Genomic DNA, 24,219 nt, shown 5'->3' with positions numbered 1-24,219 from the left:
GGTAAGTGCTATGTGCATGTTTAAGGAAAAAAAGGAAAGGAAAGGGAAGGGAAGGGAAGGAAAGGGAAGGGTGAAGAGGGGAGAGGAGAGGAGGAGAGAGGAGATTAAAAAAAAAAAAGGTCATTTTTTTTTTAAATGAAAAAAAAAATGTCTCTGATAGCCTTCACAGAAAGAGTAGCCTTCTCTCATGGCAACTATGCTTTACCCTTTAAGCAACGCCAAGGTTTCTGAGAGGTAGGCTGGACATAAATCTTAATTAAAATATGCAACATTCCCACCAAGATCCCCAAGACCCTATCTCTAGAGCTATTTGGGGACCACAAAAGTCTGGCTTGTATCCCAATGTGGGGAGAAGGAGAACCAAGAAGTTGGAGTCCATTCAAGAGAAAAACCTCCGCAAAGAGGGGAATGGGATTCTCGACGCAGACGTGCCTGGGAAGCGAGTTGACTGACGCGGCTTTTTCTCACTTGGCAGCTACCACCACGCAGTCGAAGCGGAGAGGCCACTTCGCGCGGTGCCCCAAGCAGTACAAGCACTACTGCATCAAAGGGCGATGTCGCTTCGTGGTGGCCGAGCAGACGCCGTCGTGCGTGTAAGTGGAGCGCACCTGCCGGCAGGCAGAGGCTGCGCCACCGTGCGGGCCCGGGGCGTGCGGGGACAGGGAAGGCTGAGCCCCCAAGCCCTCGGTCGGGACCCCTTTCCCCGGTCCTGGCCGTCACCCCAACCCCCGCCACGTGCTTTGGGCCCCTTTGGGCGGCTTCTCAGGGAGGACCTGGCGGGCACTTTCCTCCTGAAACAGAGCCCGGATCGGCTCCCAGTCCGTGTCCAAGCGGAACCCTCTGCCCAGTGTGAACGTGCTTTTAGCCTCCATTACTCTCCCAGGTGGTCGGGATGGATGCGAATTCTTCTGGCGTGTCTGAGATAGTTCGTAGTTAACGTAAATATGAAGGATTTTCCGCCAGCTGAAAAGCTACTTTTGTAGGTGTCCATTCAGTGCCAGGAAATGAGCCTGTTTGTAAGCAGAGATTTGCAAAGCCTGATCCTTAGGAAGGGGACTGGAAGGAAAGTGCTCTCTCCACCTCTTAGGAGATTGAGGCCAAGTTTAATTTTATTCAGGCACAAACAGCTTTTTTGAAAAAAAAATTATTTTATTGTAAAGAGATGTCCCTCTAAGTGTTTTTTGAGACCTCTCCTGATGGATGAGCAAGGTGATTTTTTAAGTATAATATTGATGTAAGTTCATTGAATGTTTATGTTTTTATGTGGATTTCCTACAGTATATGTTTTTTTTTTCATAAGTGTCTCAGAACAGAGATTCCAAACCCTAATTTAGTGAAACATTTAAAGGTCATGGACTCCAACAAAATTTAATTAAAATTAAATTTAATTAAAAAATAAATACACTGGTTGATACTGACAGGGGGATAAGAACTGCTAATGTAAGGAAATTAAAAAAAATGTGTGTGTTTGTGTGTGTGTTGGGAAAGAAGAGAGCTGCTTTCTTTCTAATTGCTTTCTAATTTCTTTCTAATTTCTTTCTAATTTTCCTCTAATTGCTCACTGGCTTAAGAGACTATATTGAGTTTTAAAAAATACTTATTTTTATTTTTTATTTTATTTCTTTTAGAGAGAGAGGGTATGCATGCTCACACAAGCATGGCTCTTGGTGGGGGGGAGGGTAGAGTTGAGAATCTTAAGCAGGCTCCACACCCAGTGCAGAACCCTACCTGGGGCTTGATCTCAAAATCCTGAGATCGCGACCTAAGCGGTAATCAAGAGTTGGACACTTAAATGACCGAGCCACACAGGTGTTCCAAGTTTTAAAAATATTAATGAACAAATAGCATGGAGGACAAGGGGAGATGGAGAGGAGAAGGGAGTTGAGGGAAATTGGAAGGGGAGGTGAACCATGAGAGACTATGGACTCTGAAAAACAATCTGAAGGTTTTGAAGGGGAGGGGGGTGGGAGGTTGGGGGAACCAGGTGGTGGGTATTGGAGAGGGCACGGACTGCATGGAGCACTGGGTGTGGTGCAAAAAACAATGAATACTGTTACGCTGAAAATAAATAAAAAATTTAAAAAATATATTAATGCTCTTTAACCCAGTACATTTTTCCAACTTATCCCTAGGTCTGCAGACTTATTGTTCTTTAATATTCCTACGTTCTAAAATGAAAACCACAATGTGTAATCTACCTGCCCAAGATCAAAACGCAGCTCATATCCTTCAGTGTGAGGTTAAAACTCATTTCCATGGCCTCTGCAAGCTCCTCTGATCCTGGCTTACCTTCCTAGCCATATCTCTCACTGTATGCCCAGATGTTCCTCTGAAATCCTACATTCCTTTTCATGCTTTTTCACACAAGCTCCCACAGTCTGGAGAGCTTATCATTACTGATGTTTTAGGTATAACTCGGACATCAGCTCCTCCTGGACCCCAGCTTTGGCATTGACTTTCCTTTCTCAGACACATACTCAGGTGTGTTAGTTGTCCTTTCTCTGAGATCCAATCACCCTCCTATGAAAACTCTTTTCCTCTGGAGCATGGCTGTTGGTTTCCTTGAGGGTCTCTTCTGAGTCTGTGAGCACCTAAAGGTGGGTCTTGTGGCTTATTCATTTTTTGTGTTCCAGGGCCAAGCGCAGGGCCAGAATTTAATAGGTGTTCAGGAAATGACCAGTGAATAAATAAATAAGTTCCTTTAGCATGGTCCATCTAAAGTTATGCTGTCAAAACTAAGAACAACTTCCTCTGGTCCAAGAACAGCTTCTTAGTGGTAAAAGCTATAGAATCAATGGGAAGCTGAAGAACATAGGAGTCAGAACACGGATTTTTGGAGTCAGGTAGACCTAAATTAAGATTTTGTCTGCACCAATTATAAGCACTGTTAATAGTGGTTCTGTTACCTTTCCTGGGTCTCAGTTTATCTACTACAAAAGGAGGTAGTAGGGGCGCCTGGGTGGCTCAGTGGGTTGAGCCGCTGCCTTCGGCTCGGGTCATGATCTCGGGGTCCTGGGATCAAGTCCCACATCGGGTCTCTGCTCAGCGGGAAGCCTGCTTCCCTCTCTCTCTCTCTGCCTTCCTCTCCGTCTACTTGTGATCTCTCTCTGTCAAATAAATAAATAAAAATCTTTAAAAAAAAAGGAGGTAGTAATATTCCCTTCTCAAGTGTTGAAAATAAAGCAATCTGTTAAAAAAAAAAATCCTTATTATAGTACCCAGCACAGAGTAGACGTTCCATAAATTGTACCACTGAGATGAGTGGGACATATTTGACGTGACTTGACCTTTTGAGTGACTTGGCATAGCATAGATTTAGACAAAACCCTCTTGCCATGGGGGACTCTGCTATCCTGAAAAACCAGAGGTACCCCCTTGTGCTTGGAATTACAGGAATCGTGGACTCCTGTTTTTACATTTTAAAAAAATGGTATGTTTCCAATAACTCAAATCCCTTGAGTCTTCTCAGTATTTTCTTAGAATGGGGATGATTTGTTTCCAGACACATACTTTTTATTTATTTATGCAGCACAGTTCATTTAAGCAGGGTTGCATGTGCTTGGGGCAGAACCTCGAGAGTCAAACTTCTTGAGTTTGAATCCCAGCCCCACTCACGTAATTTCTCTATATCTCTGTTATTAATAAATGGCAGCTATCTCAAAAGATGTTATAAGGATCAACTGATATAATAGTTACAAGTCTCTTACAATAGTGTCTGCTGATTATTTCAGAACAGTGATCCTAAATCTGGTTTGCCAGAATCCTGAAGGGCCATGGGCATCTTTAAAAATTATTTTACATTATGTAAGATGCTTATTAAATAAAAACTCATGTATTCAGTTATTCAGCATTTAATAAACGTCTACTAGGATCTGGCCCTCTTGATCTCTTTCTCTTCCACTAAAATGACCATTAGCTAATATGTTACTGGTTTGCTGAGAAGGGAACTAGCATAAGAGCCACTATATAACTTGGCTATGGACATGTTTGACCTTCTTGCATGACCTTATCAGGTTGTAGCTTGCAGGAAGTACTGCTTACTGAGAAATTCAATTAAAGCTTGGTTAAGCCACTGAACCCAGAACTTATCATTAGAAAAACATTCTGAAAGAGCAGCAAGTAATTGCTGTGTATTTTATGGGCAAGTTATTGTTTAAAAATGCCATATTCAGTAAATTTGTTAGAGAAACAAGCTAATTGGAAGAGACTATATTTGTAAGATCTTAATTATGACCTTAAAAAAAAACTCTTTAAAAAATATCCCTCTCACTCATGCAATTAAATGCGACTTCCCCCTCCAGTTCCTTTCCTATGTGTAAGAGACTTTTGATATTTCAAGATCTTTCTAAGGTCTCTTCCTGTGATTTTGACCTTGTGACAAAGATGCCTGGCTATCTTGCAGGAAGCAATTTTCCCTCATACATCCTTGGGGTCCTTTTGCAATAGATGCCATTAGATATCTTTTCTCTTTTGCTTGCCTTGAGCCTTACCTGTCAATTGATGGCTGTGGCTGAGCTAGTTTTTGTTGTAGTTGTTTCAAGCATTATATCAGTTATAATGTTGGCATTAAAGGATCTCCTTACTTGTGCAATATAGGCTTTGTGGGAATTAACTACCTTGCTCCTGTCAAACATAACCTATAGAATGGCCTGGCAAATAGATCCTTTGTTTAAAGATAAAAACAGAACAAAATAAACAAAGCCAAGAAAACCAACCAAGGTTACAGAGAAATCTGTTTAAGAAGCAGAATTTCATCTTTTTGAGATTTATATGATTATATATGCCACCACCATCTCTTTTGTTTTAAATGAGTCTGAAGGGTTGAATTTGCATTATTAATGCTAAGGGACTAAATTTCACAACATATATTTTCAGTTTGGAAGTGTCCTCCAACAAACTTCTTATGCACATTTGAAGCATCTAACGTGATTCAGAGAATACTTTGGATAGTCCCTAAGTCACCGAGCCTTTATCTTCTTGAGCGTTGCTCAGACAAGTCTTGGGTTGGTCAAAGGGAACCTGCTCTATAGGGGTATATCCTAAGTCTATGTTGATAAAGAGTTGACAGACTGAGGAAAGTGAACATCCCCCTAGGAGATTTGTTGCTGTCTGGTCACTGCACTTTATGACAACCACAGAGAAAGGGGCCACTTACAGGACAGTGGAGGACATGGCGTCCCTCGAGCATCAGATAAAGGAGCCAGAAAGGATAAGACTCACTGTGTTTTGGAAGGATGTGGTTGGAGAGGTGATGAATAAAGGAGCCTCAACTCATCTGTGGCCACGTTGAGTAGCAGAATCAGAACTGGTGGGTGGAAGTTAGAGAGAGAGAGAGAGGAATCCTGTTGAATCACATTTATCTAGCCTTCTACGTGTTAGGCATTGGTCTATGAACTTTCACACCCATTACCATGTTGGATCATATTAAATAGTGTAATTTTTAAATAATTTGCAAGAGGATTGGGGCATTTTGAGGGCCCTACAATGGGATGGGAAGTCCTGGGGATTTTGAATTCCTTGTCATAGTATTATTTAAGTGCTTGGGAAGGCTGCGAAGGGAATTTTACCATCCCCTCTCTTTCAAGCTCGGAATCTAAAACTTTAAACTAAGTTTTAGTAATTGCTGTCATCTCTGTTTATTTATATTAGCCATATTGTTAATGTTCAAGTGCTGACAGGTTTTCAACCAAGCAAAGAAAGTGAAATTACTTGTGAACACAGCGAGATACAGCTTAATTTAAAAAAAAAAAAATTAAAGGAACTGCACCCTTTATTAATTCCAGTTAATGACAACAGTGTTAGTTTCTTCAAACAAGAAATGGTAGAGATTCTTCAAAGTCTTGCACTATTTACCTTGTTGTTTTGTTTTTCCAGCTGTGATGAAGGCTACACTGGGGCAAGATGTGAGAGAGTTGACTTGTTTTACCTCAGAGGAGATAGAGGGCAGATTTTGGTGATTTGTTTGATAGCAGTTATGGTCATTTTTATCATTTTGGTGGTCGGTGTCTGCGCATGCTGTCAGTAAGTATTTTTTAACTTTACTTTTAAGTAAATCTGAGAAATTGTATGTTGCTGTGTCTTCTTCTTTCCTTCCTCCTTCTTCTTTCCATTTTGCTATGATTTAAATAAATCACATTTTGAGGTTTACCATAATTTTTGTTGAAGTATCTACTTATGATAAAACACACAATGCATAGTTTTTGTCATTTTACTGAGCATGAGTATTATAATTAAAAATAAAGTGTGTTTAAATCTCTTGATTGAAAAAAAAAAAAAAGTGGACCAAAAGTGTGAAGGTGATCAAAGGTATACACTTCTGGTTGTAAGATAAGTAAGTCCCTGGGATGTCAGTATGGTATAGCAACTGTAGTTAACAATACTCCATTGTGAATGTAAGGCAGACATTCAACAGACTGAGCTACCCAGGAACCCCTTCTTAACATATTTAATCTGGCATTTTATTTTCTGTAAAACAGGATGATTAAACCAGATAATCTGTATGACTCATTTTAGCTATAAAATGGAAAGTTATTTAAAAATTTCTTTTATTTGCCTAATGGCAAAAAGGAGTTTTTATAACACCAGTTTTGGGGCAGAGCTGAGAAATGGCCTATTTTAGCACATCGATTTGGAATTATGCTTTAAGAAACTGGACTGCAGTCCAGAGTATCTAACACTTTTTTTTTAATGTATCGGTAAGTGTAATTAACATATCCAGAGGCCACTCTCACTCTCTTGGTTTTCTTATGTCTCTTTCCAATTTGTACTATTTCTTACTCATGCACTAAATAGTGCTTATTAGTAAAATAACTGGTCCTGGAAATTTTGCTTGTGCTAACCAAGCTTCATCAACAACTAGGTACCATAGTATTTGTATTTAGGTAACTCTACTCTATTCAGATGTTGGCCATCTGTGGCTATCATTTGGGCCTGGAGAGAGATAGGTTGAGAGAGAACCTAACATATTTAAGAAAAAAAGGAACCTTGATGGTTGATTATATGTTCCCATGAATTAACAGGCTTGTGCTAATGTCTGACACTTTGTTTTCCAAGTCCTCTTCAGAAGCGTCGTAAAAGAAGGAAGAAGGAAGAAGAAATGGAAACTCTGGGTAAAGATATAACTCCAATAAATGAAGATATTCAAGAGACTAGTATTGCTTAATGGTAAGTGTGATGAATTTGGTAGATGGGATGCTTTTCAGGTAACTGTTACCTGGTGAAATGGGGCTTAATTTGTCTAATAAATCAATGATTGGAATTTGATTGTGCTTAGAAACAGCTAAAAGTAAATTGATTTTTTTCATAGAATCTGAAGCCGAATAAAAGACTTTCTCATTTCTCTCTTTTGCATGTTACCGCATTGAGAGACATGTGGAATGAGGACTTTCCTACACTTTTTCTGGTGTTCTGAGATCATCCTCTTTTCTAATTCTGCATGGTTGTAGCAGTTAGTTTACACTTTTTCTTCCTCATTTTTGGGTGCGAGGAAGAGGTATTTTAGTTTAATAATCTCACATTAAAAACTAATAACCATGTTTTAATAATAACCACATTTACTGAGCATTTATGCTATGCCGGACACTGTTCTAAGCTCTTTAAATGTTACATCAATTAGGATCCCACCTGGATCCAAGAAGGAGATTTTGATGAGGGACTGGGAGGGCAGGGTTGGGAAAACCACAGGAAATTCAAGGCTCCTGGAATTTTAACACTGGCAGGAGGCTGCTCCCTCCCATGCCTGGAAGGGCTGGGGAAGGTTACTTGGCACTCAGAGGCTGGCCACCAGAGGGCCTATACTCTGTAGGAGCTATATCTGAGGATGGAAATAGCCACTGCTGGAACCAAAACAAGGAAGAGGAGGAAAGGCAGAAAAAAACACCCCCAACTTTCTCATCTCCTGCCTTTAGGTCTCCCTAAAGTGCTTCCCATTAGCCAAACCCAAGCAGCACCCAGGAGGCAAGGAAGCCCTTGTGATGTGTCAGGCCCCTCCCCTTGGAGTGCAGAGTTGGGGAGGGAGGTGGGCAGAGAAAGGTTCCTAGGGTACAAAAGGAGGAGGGCTAATACCATTGGTGACCTGGGATAGTTTGGCTGTGATAGAGGCAAATTCAATCTGACTGATTTAAAATGAAGGACATAATTATCATATGGTTTCACTTATTTGTGGAGCATAACAAATAGCATGGAGGACAAGGGGAGATGGAGAGGAGAAGGGAGTTGAGGGAAATTGGAAGGGGAGGTGAACCATGAGAGACTATGGACTCTGAAAAACGATCTGAGAATTTTGAAGGGGTGGGGGGTGGGAGGTTGGGGGCACCAGGTGGTGGGTATTGTAGAGGGCACGGATTGCATGGAGCACTGGGTGTGGTGCAAAAATAATGAATATTGTTATGCTGAAAAAATAAAAAAAAAAAAAAATAAAATGAAGGACATGTTTTGGCTCACATGAACTGGCAGTCCAGAGGGAAGATAGTCTGCACACGTGGGTGAACAAGAGGCTCTCACACCAGGAAACATTATTTCTCTTTTTATTCTCACATATCAAAGAGTTGGCTTCATCCTTGGCTAGTTCCTCTTAAGTCATAGTGGTAGCAGTGAGCCACGTGCTTCCTTGGTCACCTCCAGCAAGAGAGAGCAGTGACTCTCCATAGCTCAGGTAGCAGTAGAAAGAATCTCTTTTTCCAGAAACACCCAGCAGATGCATGGGTTACAGCAACTGCTTGTCGAGAAATCATAATGTTCTCCTAGCTTATTACAGGATGACAGTAATTGTTAATGAACTGAAGACAAAAATGCTGGCTCTAGATTTTTCTTTTTTAATTTCCATAGTACATTTCTCTTAACCAGCTTGCTGTCTTTTCCCTCATTCCTGCAGGCTATGAAGTTACCTCCAGGCCGGTGGCAAGCTTCAAGATGCCTTGCTCATTAGGAAATGGACAGAATGTGTCTCAGGAAAAGAGCCAGGAGAAATGAATTTTAAATGATGTATTTACTTTTTGTCTGTAATGTTAGTCTGTGTTTTTTACTATTTTTATAATAATAAGTAATTTTATTATTGTTCAGTAATTGGGAAAAAGCACTCAGTTAAGAAATTTTAATAAACGTCCACTTAAAGTTTTGTTACCAGTATTACCAGTCAAACAAAAAAAGAGAGTGAGAAGGAGTTTAGATTTTAGGAACTGCATTAAAAATAAAGCTGCCATTTATCCAGCACATACTGTGGACCAAGAGTTTAAAGTATATCATTTCCTTTAATCCTTTTAAGAACCTATGAATATCTCCTATGAACCTCATTTCCCATATATGGGAACAGACACAAAGAAGTTAAATATCACAACCCGGATTTACAGAGGTAGGAATTGGTGGAGCTGAAATTGGAACCAAGATATACCCAACTTCAGTTTGGGTTCTTAACTATGATTTTTGTTGATCAGAGTGGGTACAACCCAACTCACTAATATAACCCAAGACTTCATACTACATTATGTTTTGCCATGACTCTGAGATGCTAGGGATATTTTCCTGGAGAAACTCAGGTTGGAGAGTCCTGGCTGTATATGTTAATATTACCATCATGTTTTCTGCAGCACTGACTTCTTTTATATTCCTTTGCTCCTTTATAAATTTTCTGCGGCATGAATAAATTCTTGCATTAGTAAAGCAAACAGATTTGCCCCCATAGCTAGGGTAATTAATAAAAATGGAAAGTAAATGCTTGAGCATCTTTAAGCCCAGGTAAGTGTTCACGCTAACTAAGGGATAAATTATAGCACTGGAAGAAGAGGCTGTTTATTCCTGGGCAATGGTCAGTGACACCACAGCAGAGCCCAGGTACACACTGTCTGTGACCATAGCCTCATTTTTGTTCTTCCAAAAATCAGTACCTGTGATTGCTCTCAAGTGGCTGTTGATGCAATGAAATCATGACCGTGAGCATCTGTTACTTGGGACCGTCTTGCCAAATGTTCCTTCAACTCCATAGTATATTTAATAAAGACTCTTAAAACTGAAAAAGCTAAATCTATATTTAGCCAGTATTCCACAGAATATGAAAATATCTACACTGACTGGGTGGGTGATTTATGAAAACTGATGGAAGGTGTCCCCCACTTGCTGTACTTCTGCTGTTATGAAGCTAGCTAAGCAGGTTTTATTCCAGAATCCTAGCAGATTTTACTCTGCAGTATAGACTTCATACACAAAATGAAGAGGAGAATTCAGACTGAAGATGAAGTTGGATGTCACTTTCTAGCACATATCGTGTTTTGAGTGAGAATGAGGTTGTCTTCACAGAAATAGCTCAAATATATGAAGAGCTAAGCCAAACAACTAGTTATCTTCTGAATCTGTTTTTCCTTCTGACTTAATAACCATCCTTGAAACAGGACTATATCCGTTGGATTCCTGCTGCACATGCTTTGTTTTCAAAAGTCTTCTGGGCTAATCTATGCCCTTGCTTTTTCTCGGTGTACTTTGCTACCAAAGTGCTTGAAACAAACGGTTGTTACAGCATTTAAAAACAAAACAGAATGCTGAAAATGGTTCTTCTTCCCTGAACGGATGTTGGTTGACCAGTGGAAACTCTCAAACCAAGTCAGGCTTGGGAATTTTGTTTTGATCCTAAAATGTAAATGGCGTCTCTTAAAATTTGGTAGGTCTGATATGAAGAAAGAACTTCAAAGATTTTCATATCTTTTAAAAATGTATTTTATAATTGTTTTGTATAGTCTAAATGATGTTGTTTATGTAAACTGTCAACATTATCATATAATAAAGTGAATTTATTTTTAAAACAAAGTGAGCATATTTATTTGGAAGTTTTTTTTTATCAGTACCATGAATTATTAAGAGAAAGAAATTTGCAGATTATTGTTTTAAAAATTTTTATATTTTATAGAGATTACAATTCATGCATTTGAAATAATTTATTTTGGTTATAGGTTTTTCTTAGAAACTAATGAATTTGGAAGTGTGGTGGACACCTGTAAGATTGTCTGTCCAGCTGGGGAGGGTATGTGCTATTGTGAGTGCTGTGAAGTGTGTAAGCCTGACAACTCACAGCAAACCCCTGCAGCAAATAATACATTTTATGTTAATAAAAAATTAAAAAAAAAAGATTGTCCAAGAGTATGGCCATATTTTTGAACCCCCACCTATAGCTGCATTTGGTTGGTCTAAGGTGAATACTTCATGAAGTTAGGTGAATTGGAATCATTCCCAAGGGGACTGTGAACCTGAACAGAAGTTAATCTTTCTGGGTTCTTAGGACATAAAAATGTGGATTTTGAAGCTATTGTGGCCATGTTTTGCTTCACATGTCCCAGAGAAACAAAAGAAGCTGGTCAGAGGAGAACAGAGACAAGACTCAAGTTTTCTGACAGTCTGAGTCCCCGTTATGTGTAATTCTAAAACTAGCCTCATTCTATTCCTGTCTTTGGGCTCTATGAGACATATTATCATTACATTAAATACTTTATCTGGCTTAAGCTAGTTCTATTCTGATTTTCTGGAACCTGGAACAAAGGTCCTGATCAACTCTGGTGCATCATGAGATTGTGGAGAAGTTTCTTCTCTCTCTCTCTTTTTTTAAAAGATTTTATTTATTTATTTGAGAGAGAGAGAGAGAGAGAGAGAGCATAAGCAGGGAGCAGGAAGGGGGAGGGGCAGAGGGATAGGCAGAGGCAGGTTCCCCACTAAGGAGGGATCCTGATGTGGGGTTCGATCCCAGGACCCTGGACTCATGAGCTGAGCTGAAGGCAGATGCTCAACAGACTGAGCCACCCAGGTATCCTTGGAGTTTTTAAAATCAGGAATGACATCCTCTATGAAACAGAATGTCAAGTTATGTTTTTCAAATAGTGTCTACCATTGTAGGAGAGGAACACTTCTACCAACTGTATTCCATCTTCACCATACGGCCATTCTAAAGGATGGTTGCAGGGAACATGGAATTCAGCAAGCATTGTCTGCATACCTACTGTTCTAGGTTGTGCCACCCACCATGACAAATGCTAGGCAGGAATGAGACATGGCCCCAAGGAAGCTTGCAGTTTAGTGGGAAAAGCAGCTACTCACTGATCATTTCAGTTCAATTTGATGCTCTGGGAGAGGTTGCAGGTAAATGAGATATGAGAAGAGGATGACTCAGCTTAGAAGGCATTGCAGAAGGCTCCTGAAGGATATTTATTACATCTGAACTGATGACTGTTCCTGAGAAATAAAGGTCTCTGCCCCTGGGGCAGGCTGGATAGTTCTTGGATCCTTGTTAAATTCTATAGGACTTCTTGGGAAGCTCTAGCAGTGGAGGAACAAGGACTGAGAGAAAAGAACAAATCAACGAACAAATCAACAAATCTGCTTCATTCCAGAATGCTCAGGGGACGATATGATGAAGTACATGAACATATGAGCTGACAGGTGAAATGTTCCTGGTTCCAATGATATTATATTATTAAGTGAATGGGATTTCCTTCCTGAAGTGGATTATGTGGGTCTCTCACATTTCCCACTTCATATCATTGCCTATGGAGTAGGCGAGTTACACAGAGAATGGGGTAAAATGCTCTGGGTCACATATATCCTGCTATTTGGACAAGGCTCTGGTTAGTGCAAAATTTTGTGAAGGAAGTCCAGGACACATTTCAGTGTCATGGATTTAAAACCAAGCTGATGCCTCAATGAGACCTTCATTTGAGTATATTCTGCATATATTTTGTTATGAGAGCCTAAACACATGGGGGCATTGCTGTCATTCATTCAAAAAAATTTAGTAAGTGCCTACTAAGTGCCTTAGTGCTGGGCTTACATCAGTGAAGAATATGGTTAAAACAATCTGTGACCTCATGGAGCTTATATTCCAGTGAGTATAATCTTTCACAGCATGGAGTTTAAAACAAGGCATACCCAAGAAGTTATGATATCCAGAGGATGTTACCATTAATTAGAATTTTAATCTATGCCACAGGCTTGGAGCATGAAACTCAAGAGGAGGACTCACAGAAGAAGTCATTCTTTGGAAGGATTAGCAGATTTCCCTTGATCTCCAAATAATTTACCTATTTTAGTAGTGACTATTAAGAGCAAAAAAAGTATAACCCTGTTTCTTTGGTATAAGAATCTTGCTTTATGCTTTTTTTTTTTTTTTTTTTTTGGTCATGGTTAATGAATAGGGTGCTACATCTGGGCATCTGTTCTTCTTCAAAGAATCATCTATGCTTCAAATAATCTTCCTGAAAAAGAACCTGTTCCCATGTGATCATCTTTGGCAAGCTGAGCGTTAATGCCGAACATAACGTGAAAGTACTTTATTCTTGCCTGTTTGCTAACGTTACTAAGTCCTGGGAATGTGTATCTTATAATAACATCTAGTTGGCACTTCTGTAAACCAATTCTCCCCCAGGGCCTTTTAGCTATTGGTGTTTGAGGTCGTCTGAAATTCTGTATTAGGAAACTAAATAAACTGTATAACTTCAAAAACTATGTCAGCAATTATTTTGGGGAGCTAAATTAGGAGGAATGTTTCTGCTATTGGAAATTTCAGCGTGGATCTCCAGGTATGTTTAGTCAACAGTTCCAGTCAGAACTTGTATTATAAAAACAATGGTAACCAGACATTTTTTAAAGACTTTCTCCGTGTTTTACTTCACTTTCTCAAGCTTAAGTTACACAAAAGTAAATGTGCAACAGAGGTACCTCAAGAGCAGTCTTCTTTTTTCTTCTCCTTTGGTCTATTTAAAAGAAGTCATACAAACAAAATTCTTCACAAACACAGATCTCCTTAATATCACTCACTGCGGCAAGTGTAATTATTTTTTGTAAGATGTGTGCAGAATAATAAAATATTCCAAAACTCTATGAGCCAAGCTGGGGCTGACGATTTTTAATGTGCTGGGTTTTAGTAATAAGTGAGAAAGAACCTTTCTTTGACTTACCCTGTAAAATGATTTTTGAAATACTGCAATGTGTAAACTAATTTTGATAAACCTGTTTCTAGCATTATTCTTTTTTAACACCTAAAAACATTTGTTTACTTAATGAACCAGAACTATCAATTCTTTAAAAAAAATCATGTACACAGTGTTTTTTTGTTTGTTGGTTGGTTTTGTTTATTTTACTTTTTTTTTTTAAGATTTTATTTATTTGACAGACGGAGATTACAAGTTGGCAGAGAGGCAGGCAGGGGCAGGGAGAAGAAGGCTCCCTGCTGAACAGAGAGCCCAATACGGGGCTCGATCCCAGGACCCTGAGATCATGACCTGAGCGGAAGGCAGAGGCTTTAACCCACTGAGCCACCCAGGCACCCATGTTTTGTTTATTTTACTCTTAAAGAGAATCTAGTCTTGGGTATTGGATCTCTACCCCTGTGCTTCCTAACTCTGAACTTCAAAATGTCTGAACTCTTAACCAAACCAATACTCCTGATCATTCTCTCAACAGCACAGGGATGGGGGAAACTTGCTTCCAAACTGTTAAAAGACAGTTTTCAGACAAATCTGGGCCTCACTCTTCGGTATCTCACTTATAGTGAGGCCCTTGCCAGTTGCTTCACCCTACGAATGTTCTCATCAGTACGAAGAAAATAAACAATAAATAGAGTGGACTGTAAGGATTCGATGAGACAACACATGCAAAATACTTAGCTCAGCACCTAGAATATTTTAAACACTCTCTGGGCCTGGGCCCACTTAATGTTAGTTATTATTAGTATGATCAATAATAGTAGTGACTATGGTGATGATGTTCTCAAAATACTGTTATGGAAGGCAAGGAAGACTTTTTCTGAAGTTAAGTCACTGCCTTGATACACTGAAGTCTTCTATATTTTTCAGGATTCACAATCCCTCTGGAAAGGTGTATCTTTCTACTCTTGTCTGAATGAGCCATGAGTCGTTAGGGTGAAGAATTCCAACTCAGGGAATGGCCCTATGAAACTGCCTTGTTTCTTTCCCTAGATTCTTTCTCTCTCCCTCCTTGAAAGTACCCAATGAGAAAAATTAAAGAAGAATTATTACAATGCTGGTGAAAATACTTCAAGGTCTAATACTTTTAAATGGTGCTGAGATAAGTCTGTTATTTTTGGAGATGGAGTTGGACTTCATTCCTCACACACTGCCATCACTGGAAGTTATAAAAATAACTTGGGTCGGGGACTGGGTGTAGCCTCTCAGGACTGCTGTTCACAGTGTGTTTGCACAGTAATAATTATTATACCCATTTCCTTGATGATAAACCTAAGGCTCAGGAAGCTAGAGTTTCCTGCCAAATCATACTACTGGTAAATCCTTGTCACCTGCCTCTTAACCTTGGTATCTCAGATCTTGAAAGAAATGTACAATGAAATTATCTATTTCAAATGGAAAGAGACAGAAACATGTTGTTCTAGACTCTACCCATTGGCTAAATAAATGATTACTAAGACTATGGTTGACAAATCTTTGAAAAATTTTAAAAAGTAAACAACTGAACCGGAAGATTCTGTAACAACTAGCTGATTTGTTTTTTGTTTGTTTGTTTTTAAAATTCAGACTTTCAGCCAAGTTTACCAGCCTTAGTTATTTTTCCTTAAGTTAAAATATCTGAAAATGGAGAAAAGGACTTTGAGTAAAACACATGTAGATTGAGCGATATGGCATGCACACAAACTTAACATAGGCATATCGTCATCTTAGTGGAGAGTATTTAATTTGGTGGGGCCAAAATAATCTTTCAAACCACAAAAAATATGAAGAGGTAAACAGCCTGGGAAGTATTTGGCTGTTTCTAAAGCTTTTATAATTAGTAAAGTTTGTATAAACTGATGTAAATTTAAGAATTTTTTTGATAACTAAAATTAATTCCACATTGCCTAAGTCTCTTGAATTCAATGGGACTTCATCAGTTTAAACCTCACCAATCCAAAATTTGGGACCATTCAGGCATAGGCTAGGCAGATGTTTACCTTCATGAGAACTAAGAAATAGCATTTTGTAGAAACCATAGAGGAGGTTTCAGTGTTATAAGCTTTTCCAGTACATTGAACATTATACTTGTACAGCAGCATCTTGTATTTTTTTTCATGGTAATATTATCACCTCCTGTGACATCAGTTATGTGTTTTAAATCAAACTCATCATTTTTGTAAACTAACCTTCAGATCCTAATTCAATTAATTAAATATTACCAAAAGCTGATGATGGGCACACACACAGAAGTGTCCTAAGTGCAGGGAGGGTGGAGAGGAAAACAAAAGACAGCATATTTTTCAAGTGGGACAAAAGACATACACACAAGTAGCTATAAGAAAAATCAGAATAAATTCATTCATTTGGAATAGTCAGCATTGACTCTATGCATAGCATAGTGACAAGTGCTCAGGGTAAAGGGTGAATGGACTAGACTTAGTCCATGTCCCCATGAATTTTGTTCTCTAATAGAGAGGATGAGAATTTTACATGTACAAAGAATATCTTTGTAGTTTGTACTAGGGATTATAGTGGTTAGGGAAGACTCAGGAAAGGTGACCTTTATCTCGGCCTGCAAGGATGAGTGGGATGTGGTAGCAAGTGTAGGCAAGAAGACATTTCTAAAGGGAGGTTCAAGCTGAGACCAAACTAACCGTTTTCTGGCTGGGTCACTGTCTGTGTGGAGATGCTCTGAGTAAGTTCAGCAGCCCACCTTGAAGAGGTGGCTGGCCAGCCTGTGACCAGGAGAGTGGGACACTTGCCTATTTTGCCTGAAAGCAAATGTGTACTATATTGCAGACCCATTCCATCGCTGAAGATGTTTCGGCAATTGTCCTCAGACTGTTCAAGCTAAGAACTGGTAGGGAGGAAGTTGGCCTCATTCAGGGCCATCCCAGGACTACAGATGTTTTCCAGTACTTAAGGGCTTCTTTTCTACTTCCCCTGGATTCTGTTCCTCCTTGATCAGATCTCAGTCTCCTTGGGTCCTTCTGGGGTCTCACAAGCTTAGAAGCTTAGCCATAAAATGTCTGCGTTTTTTCATAAGAAAGGATAGACTTTGTCTCAGGGTTGGCTGGCTTCTTTCCTACCCTCTCCTTAGGCAAGGTGGAGAAAGAGGGAGGATTTCCAATATTTCCTTATTAAGTATCTAAATAAACAAACCTTGCCACTAGAAGAATTTGTTCTCTATCATGCCCCTCCCAAAGAAATGAGTTCCTTTTAATATGAAATTTTTACGCTATTTTTGAAAATGAACAACTTGGCATTATTATGCTAGACAAGACCTTCTGTCTTCCACATGTATTGCTCGAGTTACATCACAAAGCTTTCTTGCTTTAATAAAGAGAGCACTTTATGGTGATCTCAGGGTGGTGAGATCGAGCCCAGAGTCAGAATCTGTGCTCAGCAAGGGTTCTGCTTAAGATTCTCTCTCCCTCTGCCCATCCCCCTCTACTCTGCATGCATATGCACACACACTCTCTCTTTCTCTCAAATAAATAAATAAATCTTTTAAAAAATAAGCACCTTAGGGGAAATGAGAGGGAGGTCTTGGGTTTAACTCACTGCAGATGAGGTCTATGCCCCAGGAAGGAGAGGAGCTGGATGTCCTCTATGGGTAAGAGAGCTATAGATTGGATGGGAGTTCAGTAAGTGAGAGAGTTGAGCAAATAATTCCACTTGAGGAGAACAACCATTATTGACAAGATCCCATGGGTTTGTGAGTGGGGGCACATTTGGAGAAGGCTGTATGGGACAATGTTGAGATTTAAGTGAAAGACACCCCGTCAAATTTGAATTTCAGGTAACCAAAAAAATAACATTTTTGTGTAAGGATGTCCGAACATGCTATCAATGTGGGCATTTTGTATTTACTTGCTAAGTCTGACAACCCTAGCATGGGAAAGTGAAGCATGGAGTGTTGAGGGGAGTACACCTAAGAGGAGGCTGTCGGGTAGCGACAGTACAAGATAATACTGCAACTTCCATGACATGCTAAGAATTCGTGGACTTTACTGGACAGGAAGGACAACGCATTCTGGGCAAGCAAGTGACAAGGTAAGATATATCATTTGGGAAGATGATTCTGCAGGCATTGTGAAAGGTACACTGGAAAGTTGAGAACTGAAGGACAGGAGATATGACAGGAGCTGGATTGCGGAGGTATAAATATTAAGGCTGTGATACACTGAGGGCACTTTGGTAAGAGAATCAACATGTTCTCGTGATCTGTTGAATTGGGGGATGTGAGAGTAGGAAGAGGCAGAGAGGACTGAGAGCTCCACAACAATGATGGGGTGGCTCTTGATGTGATTAGTTGAAATCTGGATCGAGGAGGAGGAGTGGGCATGGGTGGAGGCTTGGGGGAAAGCAGTTGAGATGGCAGCTTCCATTTAAAAAAAAATAGTTTGAGGACTCTGGGAGCATCTTTGTAGAGGAGCTAGCAAATAAAGTAGACCCGAAATTCAAAGCAAGTCCAGGTCAAGAAAAAGACGAGCCTGAAGCAGGAGAAAACCATCATGAAATAATAGGTTCAGGAAATATCGTCCAAGAGTGCTGGAGATGGACCAAAGAGGACAGATACTGGGGTCATGAAGAGAATCCTGCATGTTGATGTACAGTAGCTTGGGGTGCAGTAATAATGTAAACAAGGGAATGGAGAGATCTACTTGGCATTAGATCTGGCCTTAGAAGCAGTTGGGGACTGATGAGTGAGAGAGGAGACAGAGGTGCCTTTGATTCTGTGAGCAAGGGAGATTGGGTTGTGGAAATGCCCTTCTCATGATAGCAAGGGCAAAGTGAGACTGGTGCTGAGGTTAGGGAGAGAAGACAGACTCTGCCATGCATTCACTGAGTTTCAGATTGCTTACCGGACATCTCAGCTAAGGTGTCTTGCTAGTGGGTGCAATACATAAATTATACACAAGGGTTGAACTTACAGATTTTGCCAAGATGTAAAATCACAAGTGATTGGTATTTCTGAAGGTATGAATGTGGAGTGGCAGTCTTAGCTCTCCAAGGTGCTGTGAAATCCTTGAAAAGAAATGCAAATTTGAGTGTTTTAGTAGAAAAAAATGCTACTCATGTTCCAGATTGGTTGTGCAGGGAAAAAAAAAATCCAATAAATTAATTTGGTTCATTACTAATTAGTTTTTCTCTCCTGAATGCTTATATGCTAGTAAGTGAGAAAACAAACTAATTAAATGTCCAGTCTGGTTTAAATTTAGTCCAGATGAATAAGGTAAGGAGCTCCATCCAGAAATTTCCTGAGCCCCTCGGAATACAAAGCTCAGGCTCTCAGAGACCCTCTATCTCCTCCTGTTTCTCTCACTTAGGTGATGGGCAGGTGGTGAGGAACAGGATTTCAGTCTCATGTGGGTCCTTGGATTGTTCTGGAAGGTGGCCCATGTTGTCTGGGGGGAATCCTCCTGTCCTCTGTGTTCTGCTGGTCTCAGAGTCTGAACTCTGAGGCAGGTGACCAGAGATTGGGGGAGAACAAAGAAAGTGCATTGTAAAGAAACCCAAGGGGAAAGAGAAAGGGAATAATCAGGAGTGGGTGACCGGTGGCAGCATTTGCCACTGGGATAAAGCTAAGAAAAAGTCAGGTTTCAAGCAGTCAGAGCAATGATCTCTACTCTACAGGATATAGGAAGTTGCCTTTCCAACCCACATGCAGGGAACCCATTCAGAGTAACGTTTGTAAGAGTCAGCTCTTAGTAGATGACTGAAGGTCTTCGTCCAACTGCGTACTCAACACAACGATTGGACTCAAATAAAGAATCTGGGAATATGAGCTGGGTTCAGGTATTAGTGGTCGTGGAGGCCATTGTGGCGTAAGGTGGTAACATGATTGCTGATTCCAGAAGAGGCTTTGTAAAGGCTAAGATGCTTTATCAATACTTGGCTGAAAGCCCAGCTTGGGGCATCAGATAAGTCAAGGCAATGGGGTATGTAAGTTTAGTACAGGCTTCTTGTTACAGAAGCCTCTGATGTAACTGGTTGACATGGCACCTCTCTGCATGATTAGATGTTATCAAATGATATGAGATGTGGTGAGCTCATGGAGTCTGGGAAAGGAAAAATGAAGAGCAAAAATTGGTCAGCGTTTATCTGGCCCTACCCGAGGTGGGGCTTGCGGGGTATTCTACCTGTGTGTGCTGGATTTTCTGCTGTAATCTCAGCTTTCCCACCTCCTTTTCTACACTCCCCTCTACATTGCAGGCCAGAGACCCGGGATCCTGTTTTCCAGGAGCTCTCTCCTCTTACAGTTCCAGATGAGACTCTTCCGACCCGCACAAGATTTGCAAGGTGAAAGAAAAGAAAAGCTGCCTTTCTCTGGTGGCAGTTGTAAGCCAATGTCTGGCTAGATGACAGATATAAGCTTTGCAGAGTTTTTCAGGTGTATTCTTGAGAATCACATGCTTCTAGTCATAGCTTTCCTGACCTCTGACTCCCCAGACTCTTCCGATGGCTGTGTAGGCCTCTAATTCCCTACAGTGAAACTCTCTGTGTGGAAACCCCGGGGGAGGTTCTATTTCTCTGATGGAACCAGAGAAAGACAGCTTCAACTTCCTTTGGCTTTAATTATGAATACTAATAATAATTTAAATTATTACTATTACTTCCCAGATACATTGATGCCAAGAAGGGGATACCTGAGCACCTTAGGTCCAATTCACCTAAAAGCAGACTTTGACAGGAGTGCTTGGCAGCACCTGTCTACTTGGGAACTAGCTTCAGGATACACAAGTGCAGAAGTGAGGCAGCTGAGGCAGGAATTGAGAGAAGCTCCAGAAGGGCATGTCAGTGAGGGAATTATTGCTGTAGACAGCTGAGCTTAACCCTCCTTGTGTCCATTTGAGGAATGCCATAGAATGCCCCTCGGAAGGGTTCCACCAGGATTTGGGTCAAGATGGAATCTCTTATCCACAGTCAGTGGTCCTCCACTGACAGAGGGTCCCCTCTGGAAACGGCGTTACATCCTCTGTACTTTTGGGCTGTCCTGCTCACAGGTAGAGAAATCCTCCCTTAGGATAGAGAAAGCCCTCAGGCCAAGAAGCAGAGATTTGGAAGCCCCAAGAAAGGGGAAGGTAGTGTTTCTAAATCTGTGGCCCTGCTGTCCAGTGGCCGTGGCCATGTCAGCTCTGGCTTCCCTGTTAAGTCATCCAGCCTCTCTCTTCTGCTTTGCTGCTGCGACAAGAGCAGAAATCCGAATGCAGAAAGATGAGAGAGGTATGGATGTTGGCAAAATGCCCAGGGAGTATGAAGGCAAGCATGAAACTGGCCAGAATGGACCTGGGGTTGGGGCACCTCGGTGGCTCAGTCAGGTTAAGCATTTGCCTTCGGCTCAGGTCATGATCCCAGGATCCTGGGATCAAGTCCCACATGGGACTTTCTGCTCAGCAGGGAGCCTGCCTCTCCCCTTGCCACTTCCCATTTCTCCCCCTGCTCGTGCTTTCTCTCTCTCTCTCTCTCTCAATAAATAAAATAAAAACAATAAAAAAGAATTGAGCTGGTGTTATTAGAGGAAGTCTACACACCATGCTTGCGTTTATTCCCTTCCTCCTTCCCTTCCCCACCCCTCTCATCTCTCTCCCTCCTTTTCCTCCTCCTCCTCCTCTTATAACTGATTTGATTTTAGTTTAATTCATCTTTCAGATAATCTACCACAAAGTTTTAAGAAATTAATTCAAGTCATTGTTAAAGAATTTAGCCTGAGAGTTCCCACAAAATAAAACAAGATACATTCTCCTAAAAGACCTCTCTCCAGATTGCCTTCCCCAACCCCTGGGCTGAGCAAAAGCAATCACCTGCCTTCAGCAAATACACACAGAATTGCCCAATAAATATAAGTTGTCATGGAAACCGAGCCAAAAGAGAATAGAAAGATGAGGCTGAGTATTAAGGATTTGTTTGGCCTCAGTGACTTTTTCTCCCCCAGATCTGAAATTGTTCGATCTATGAAAAACATAAACCACACAGGTCCCTGTCTGAGATAGACTAAATGAATACTAAAGGCGTCCCCAATAAGTTCCTGAGATTTTAGCGTCTTCCACCAGTCACTCCTATACCTCTTTGCCCCCTTTCTCATCAAAGAGCAATGGCAAATGACCTCTGGTGGCCGCACGTTTTGGCGGGAGTGGCGTGACTGACAGGCCAGGGGATTTGGAATCAGACAGACCGGGTGTGCGCGTTCCCTCTGGGCACTGGTGTTTCCCCAGCAGCATTTCAACCCTGGAGACTCATATTCCATAGGGCGATCGTGACAGCTTATTTTGTGACTAGAAAAGCTCTCGTCTGTCTTTAAGAGGTGAAGAGGGAGTCAAAGTGTTTTCCTTAGTGCATCTTACTGCTCGGATTCAAATCTGAGACTGTATTTTCTGTTAATAAGGATACTTTCATTAGTGCTATAGTTAAAATATTCCGACACAAGTCATTCAGAGGGACAAGAAATCCCATCAATTTCTTCACAGCTCAGACACTTGTCAGGAAATGCATCTTTATGGATTTGGAAAGAACCAAGGGACATAATTACCAATAGTCATATTATTATGTCAAGTGTTCTTCCTTGAGATTCCAAGAAGGCAATTTTTGCTCAGGCTTGGGGAGGCCTCATGGAGTTAAACCCTCATGGGGTTAAAATCAGAAATTGTGTGCATGAGTTTGTGGAATTGGTTAGCTAAGTAAACCTCGGCCTGTACTTACCTTTTTTAGAGTCTCAATCTCTCTAAAAGCCATAAAATAATTTCTTAAATGCCTCATTGGACTGTTGTGAGATTTCTTTATTCCTAATAGAAGCTAACATTCATGTAGCTTAGTACATGTACCATATTATGTACCAAGAATTGTGTCATGCTTCACATAAGAACTCATGGGATCCTCCAACAACCCTACAGGCAGGTATGTAGTAGTATCATGATAAGCAAACGGAAGGACAGGAAGGGAAGGTCTTGTCCAAGGTCACACAGCTAGGTAAGTGGCCAAGCCAGGATTCAAACTTGGGAAGTGTGGCTCTGGGCTGTTACGGTCACTAGAAAATATTTATTAAGTACTTACTAATGTCCTAGATACTGGGCTAAGCACTTCATAAATAAAGTGCTCATTGCTCATTCGACGTCTATGACACAGGCACTACTACTATCCCCATTGGGCAGAGAAGGAAGTAGATACAGAGCTTAAGCCCAATGGACTTGCCCAAAGCCCTACCATTCCCAGGGAGAAACGTTCCTTCCCCTCATAACACTCTCCTTCCACCACTTACCTTCTCCTTTCTCTAAGCCTCAACATCAGTCTTGCTTCTTCTGGTCGTCTTCCCTGAGGCCCCCCGTAGGCTGAGCTTTCTTGTATATGGACTTGTAATAAGCTGTGTGTTACCCTTTGTGGTGGTGACCATAATCTTGTTCAGGTGTCTTTATGTGGCTATTTGACACAAAGTTTCTGTCTCTCCCACCAGAAAGGACAGGGGCTGCCTCTATGTCTGGCTGGAATGGCATTCCTAACACCTTGTACACACTTGGAGTGCATCAAATATTTAATAAATTAATCCATCCCTAACTTCCTTGGGTCGATGTTGATAAACATCAGTGCATGAAATGGACAAAGAGAAGAATGAAATTGCCAAATGAAATGATGAAAGCAATTTCGTCCATTCAGTCTTTCACCAGGTGCCTACTGTGTGCCATATCTGAGCGAAGGAAAATGATCTGTGATTCCATTAGGGTATTGTAATCGCAACTTAAAACTCGGCTTTCTAAGGCATTTGCTCTACTTGAGAGCTCTAACTAAAAGGCTCAGTGATTAAGAAGGAACTCAATAAAATCGGAATAAAGTATTATCTGGGCAGTAATTTCACAGTAAATTTGGTTTAATAAAAATTTCACATGAATCATTTTTTAATTGACACTCAAACACTGTGAACTCTTTGGAAGACAAATGTCAAGGGAATAAATGTTATGCATTGCTAATTTTAAATGCACTTGCAATATGGTGTCTAATATAAAGGACGTACTTTTATCTGATTTTTTTCAATTTATTATCCTTTCCTGCTTTTTAGGTTGAGGAGGCATTATTGTTGTTCAGAAGCTTCTTTCTTGCCTTCTAATATAAAATTCTTACTTTGTTCCTACTGAAGGAGCTCTTTAAGAATAAGGCAAAAATTAATTAATTAAACTATTCTTAAAATGTCTTCACATTTAGAGTCTGATTCATTTAAAGCACTTTTTTAAATAAACTTTATTTCTTAGAACAGAACAGATTCATAGGGAAATTGCAAAGATCGTCCAGA

The 24,219-nt window shown here is 40.5% G+C and overlaps 1 protein-coding gene across 1 annotated transcript in view; it reads left to right on the top strand.

Annotated features, from left to right (window-relative positions):
• The window catches only part of BTC (betacellulin), a 50,316-nt gene extending 39,526 nt beyond the window's left edge, over positions 1-10,790 (top strand). The window contains exons 3-6 of the mRNA XM_047719535.1: positions 476-593; positions 5,875-6,021; positions 7,054-7,164; positions 8,873-10,790. Coding sequence (XP_047575491.1) covers positions 476-593; positions 5,875-6,021; positions 7,054-7,162 — 374 coding nt within the window. The 3' untranslated portion in view covers positions 7,163-7,164; positions 8,873-10,790. The remainder of the gene's footprint in view (positions 1-475; positions 594-5,874; positions 6,022-7,053; positions 7,165-8,872) is intronic.
• Positions 10,791-24,219: the final 13,429 nt, after the last annotated feature.

This window comes from Lutra lutra, chromosome 2, assembly GCF_902655055.1.
Source record: "Lutra lutra chromosome 2, mLutLut1.2, whole genome shotgun sequence".
Lineage (NCBI taxonomy): Eukaryota > Metazoa > Chordata > Mammalia > Carnivora > Mustelidae > Lutra > Lutra lutra.
The sequence above is the reverse complement of the archived record's forward strand: the minus strand, read 5'-3'. Positions and strand labels throughout refer to the sequence as shown.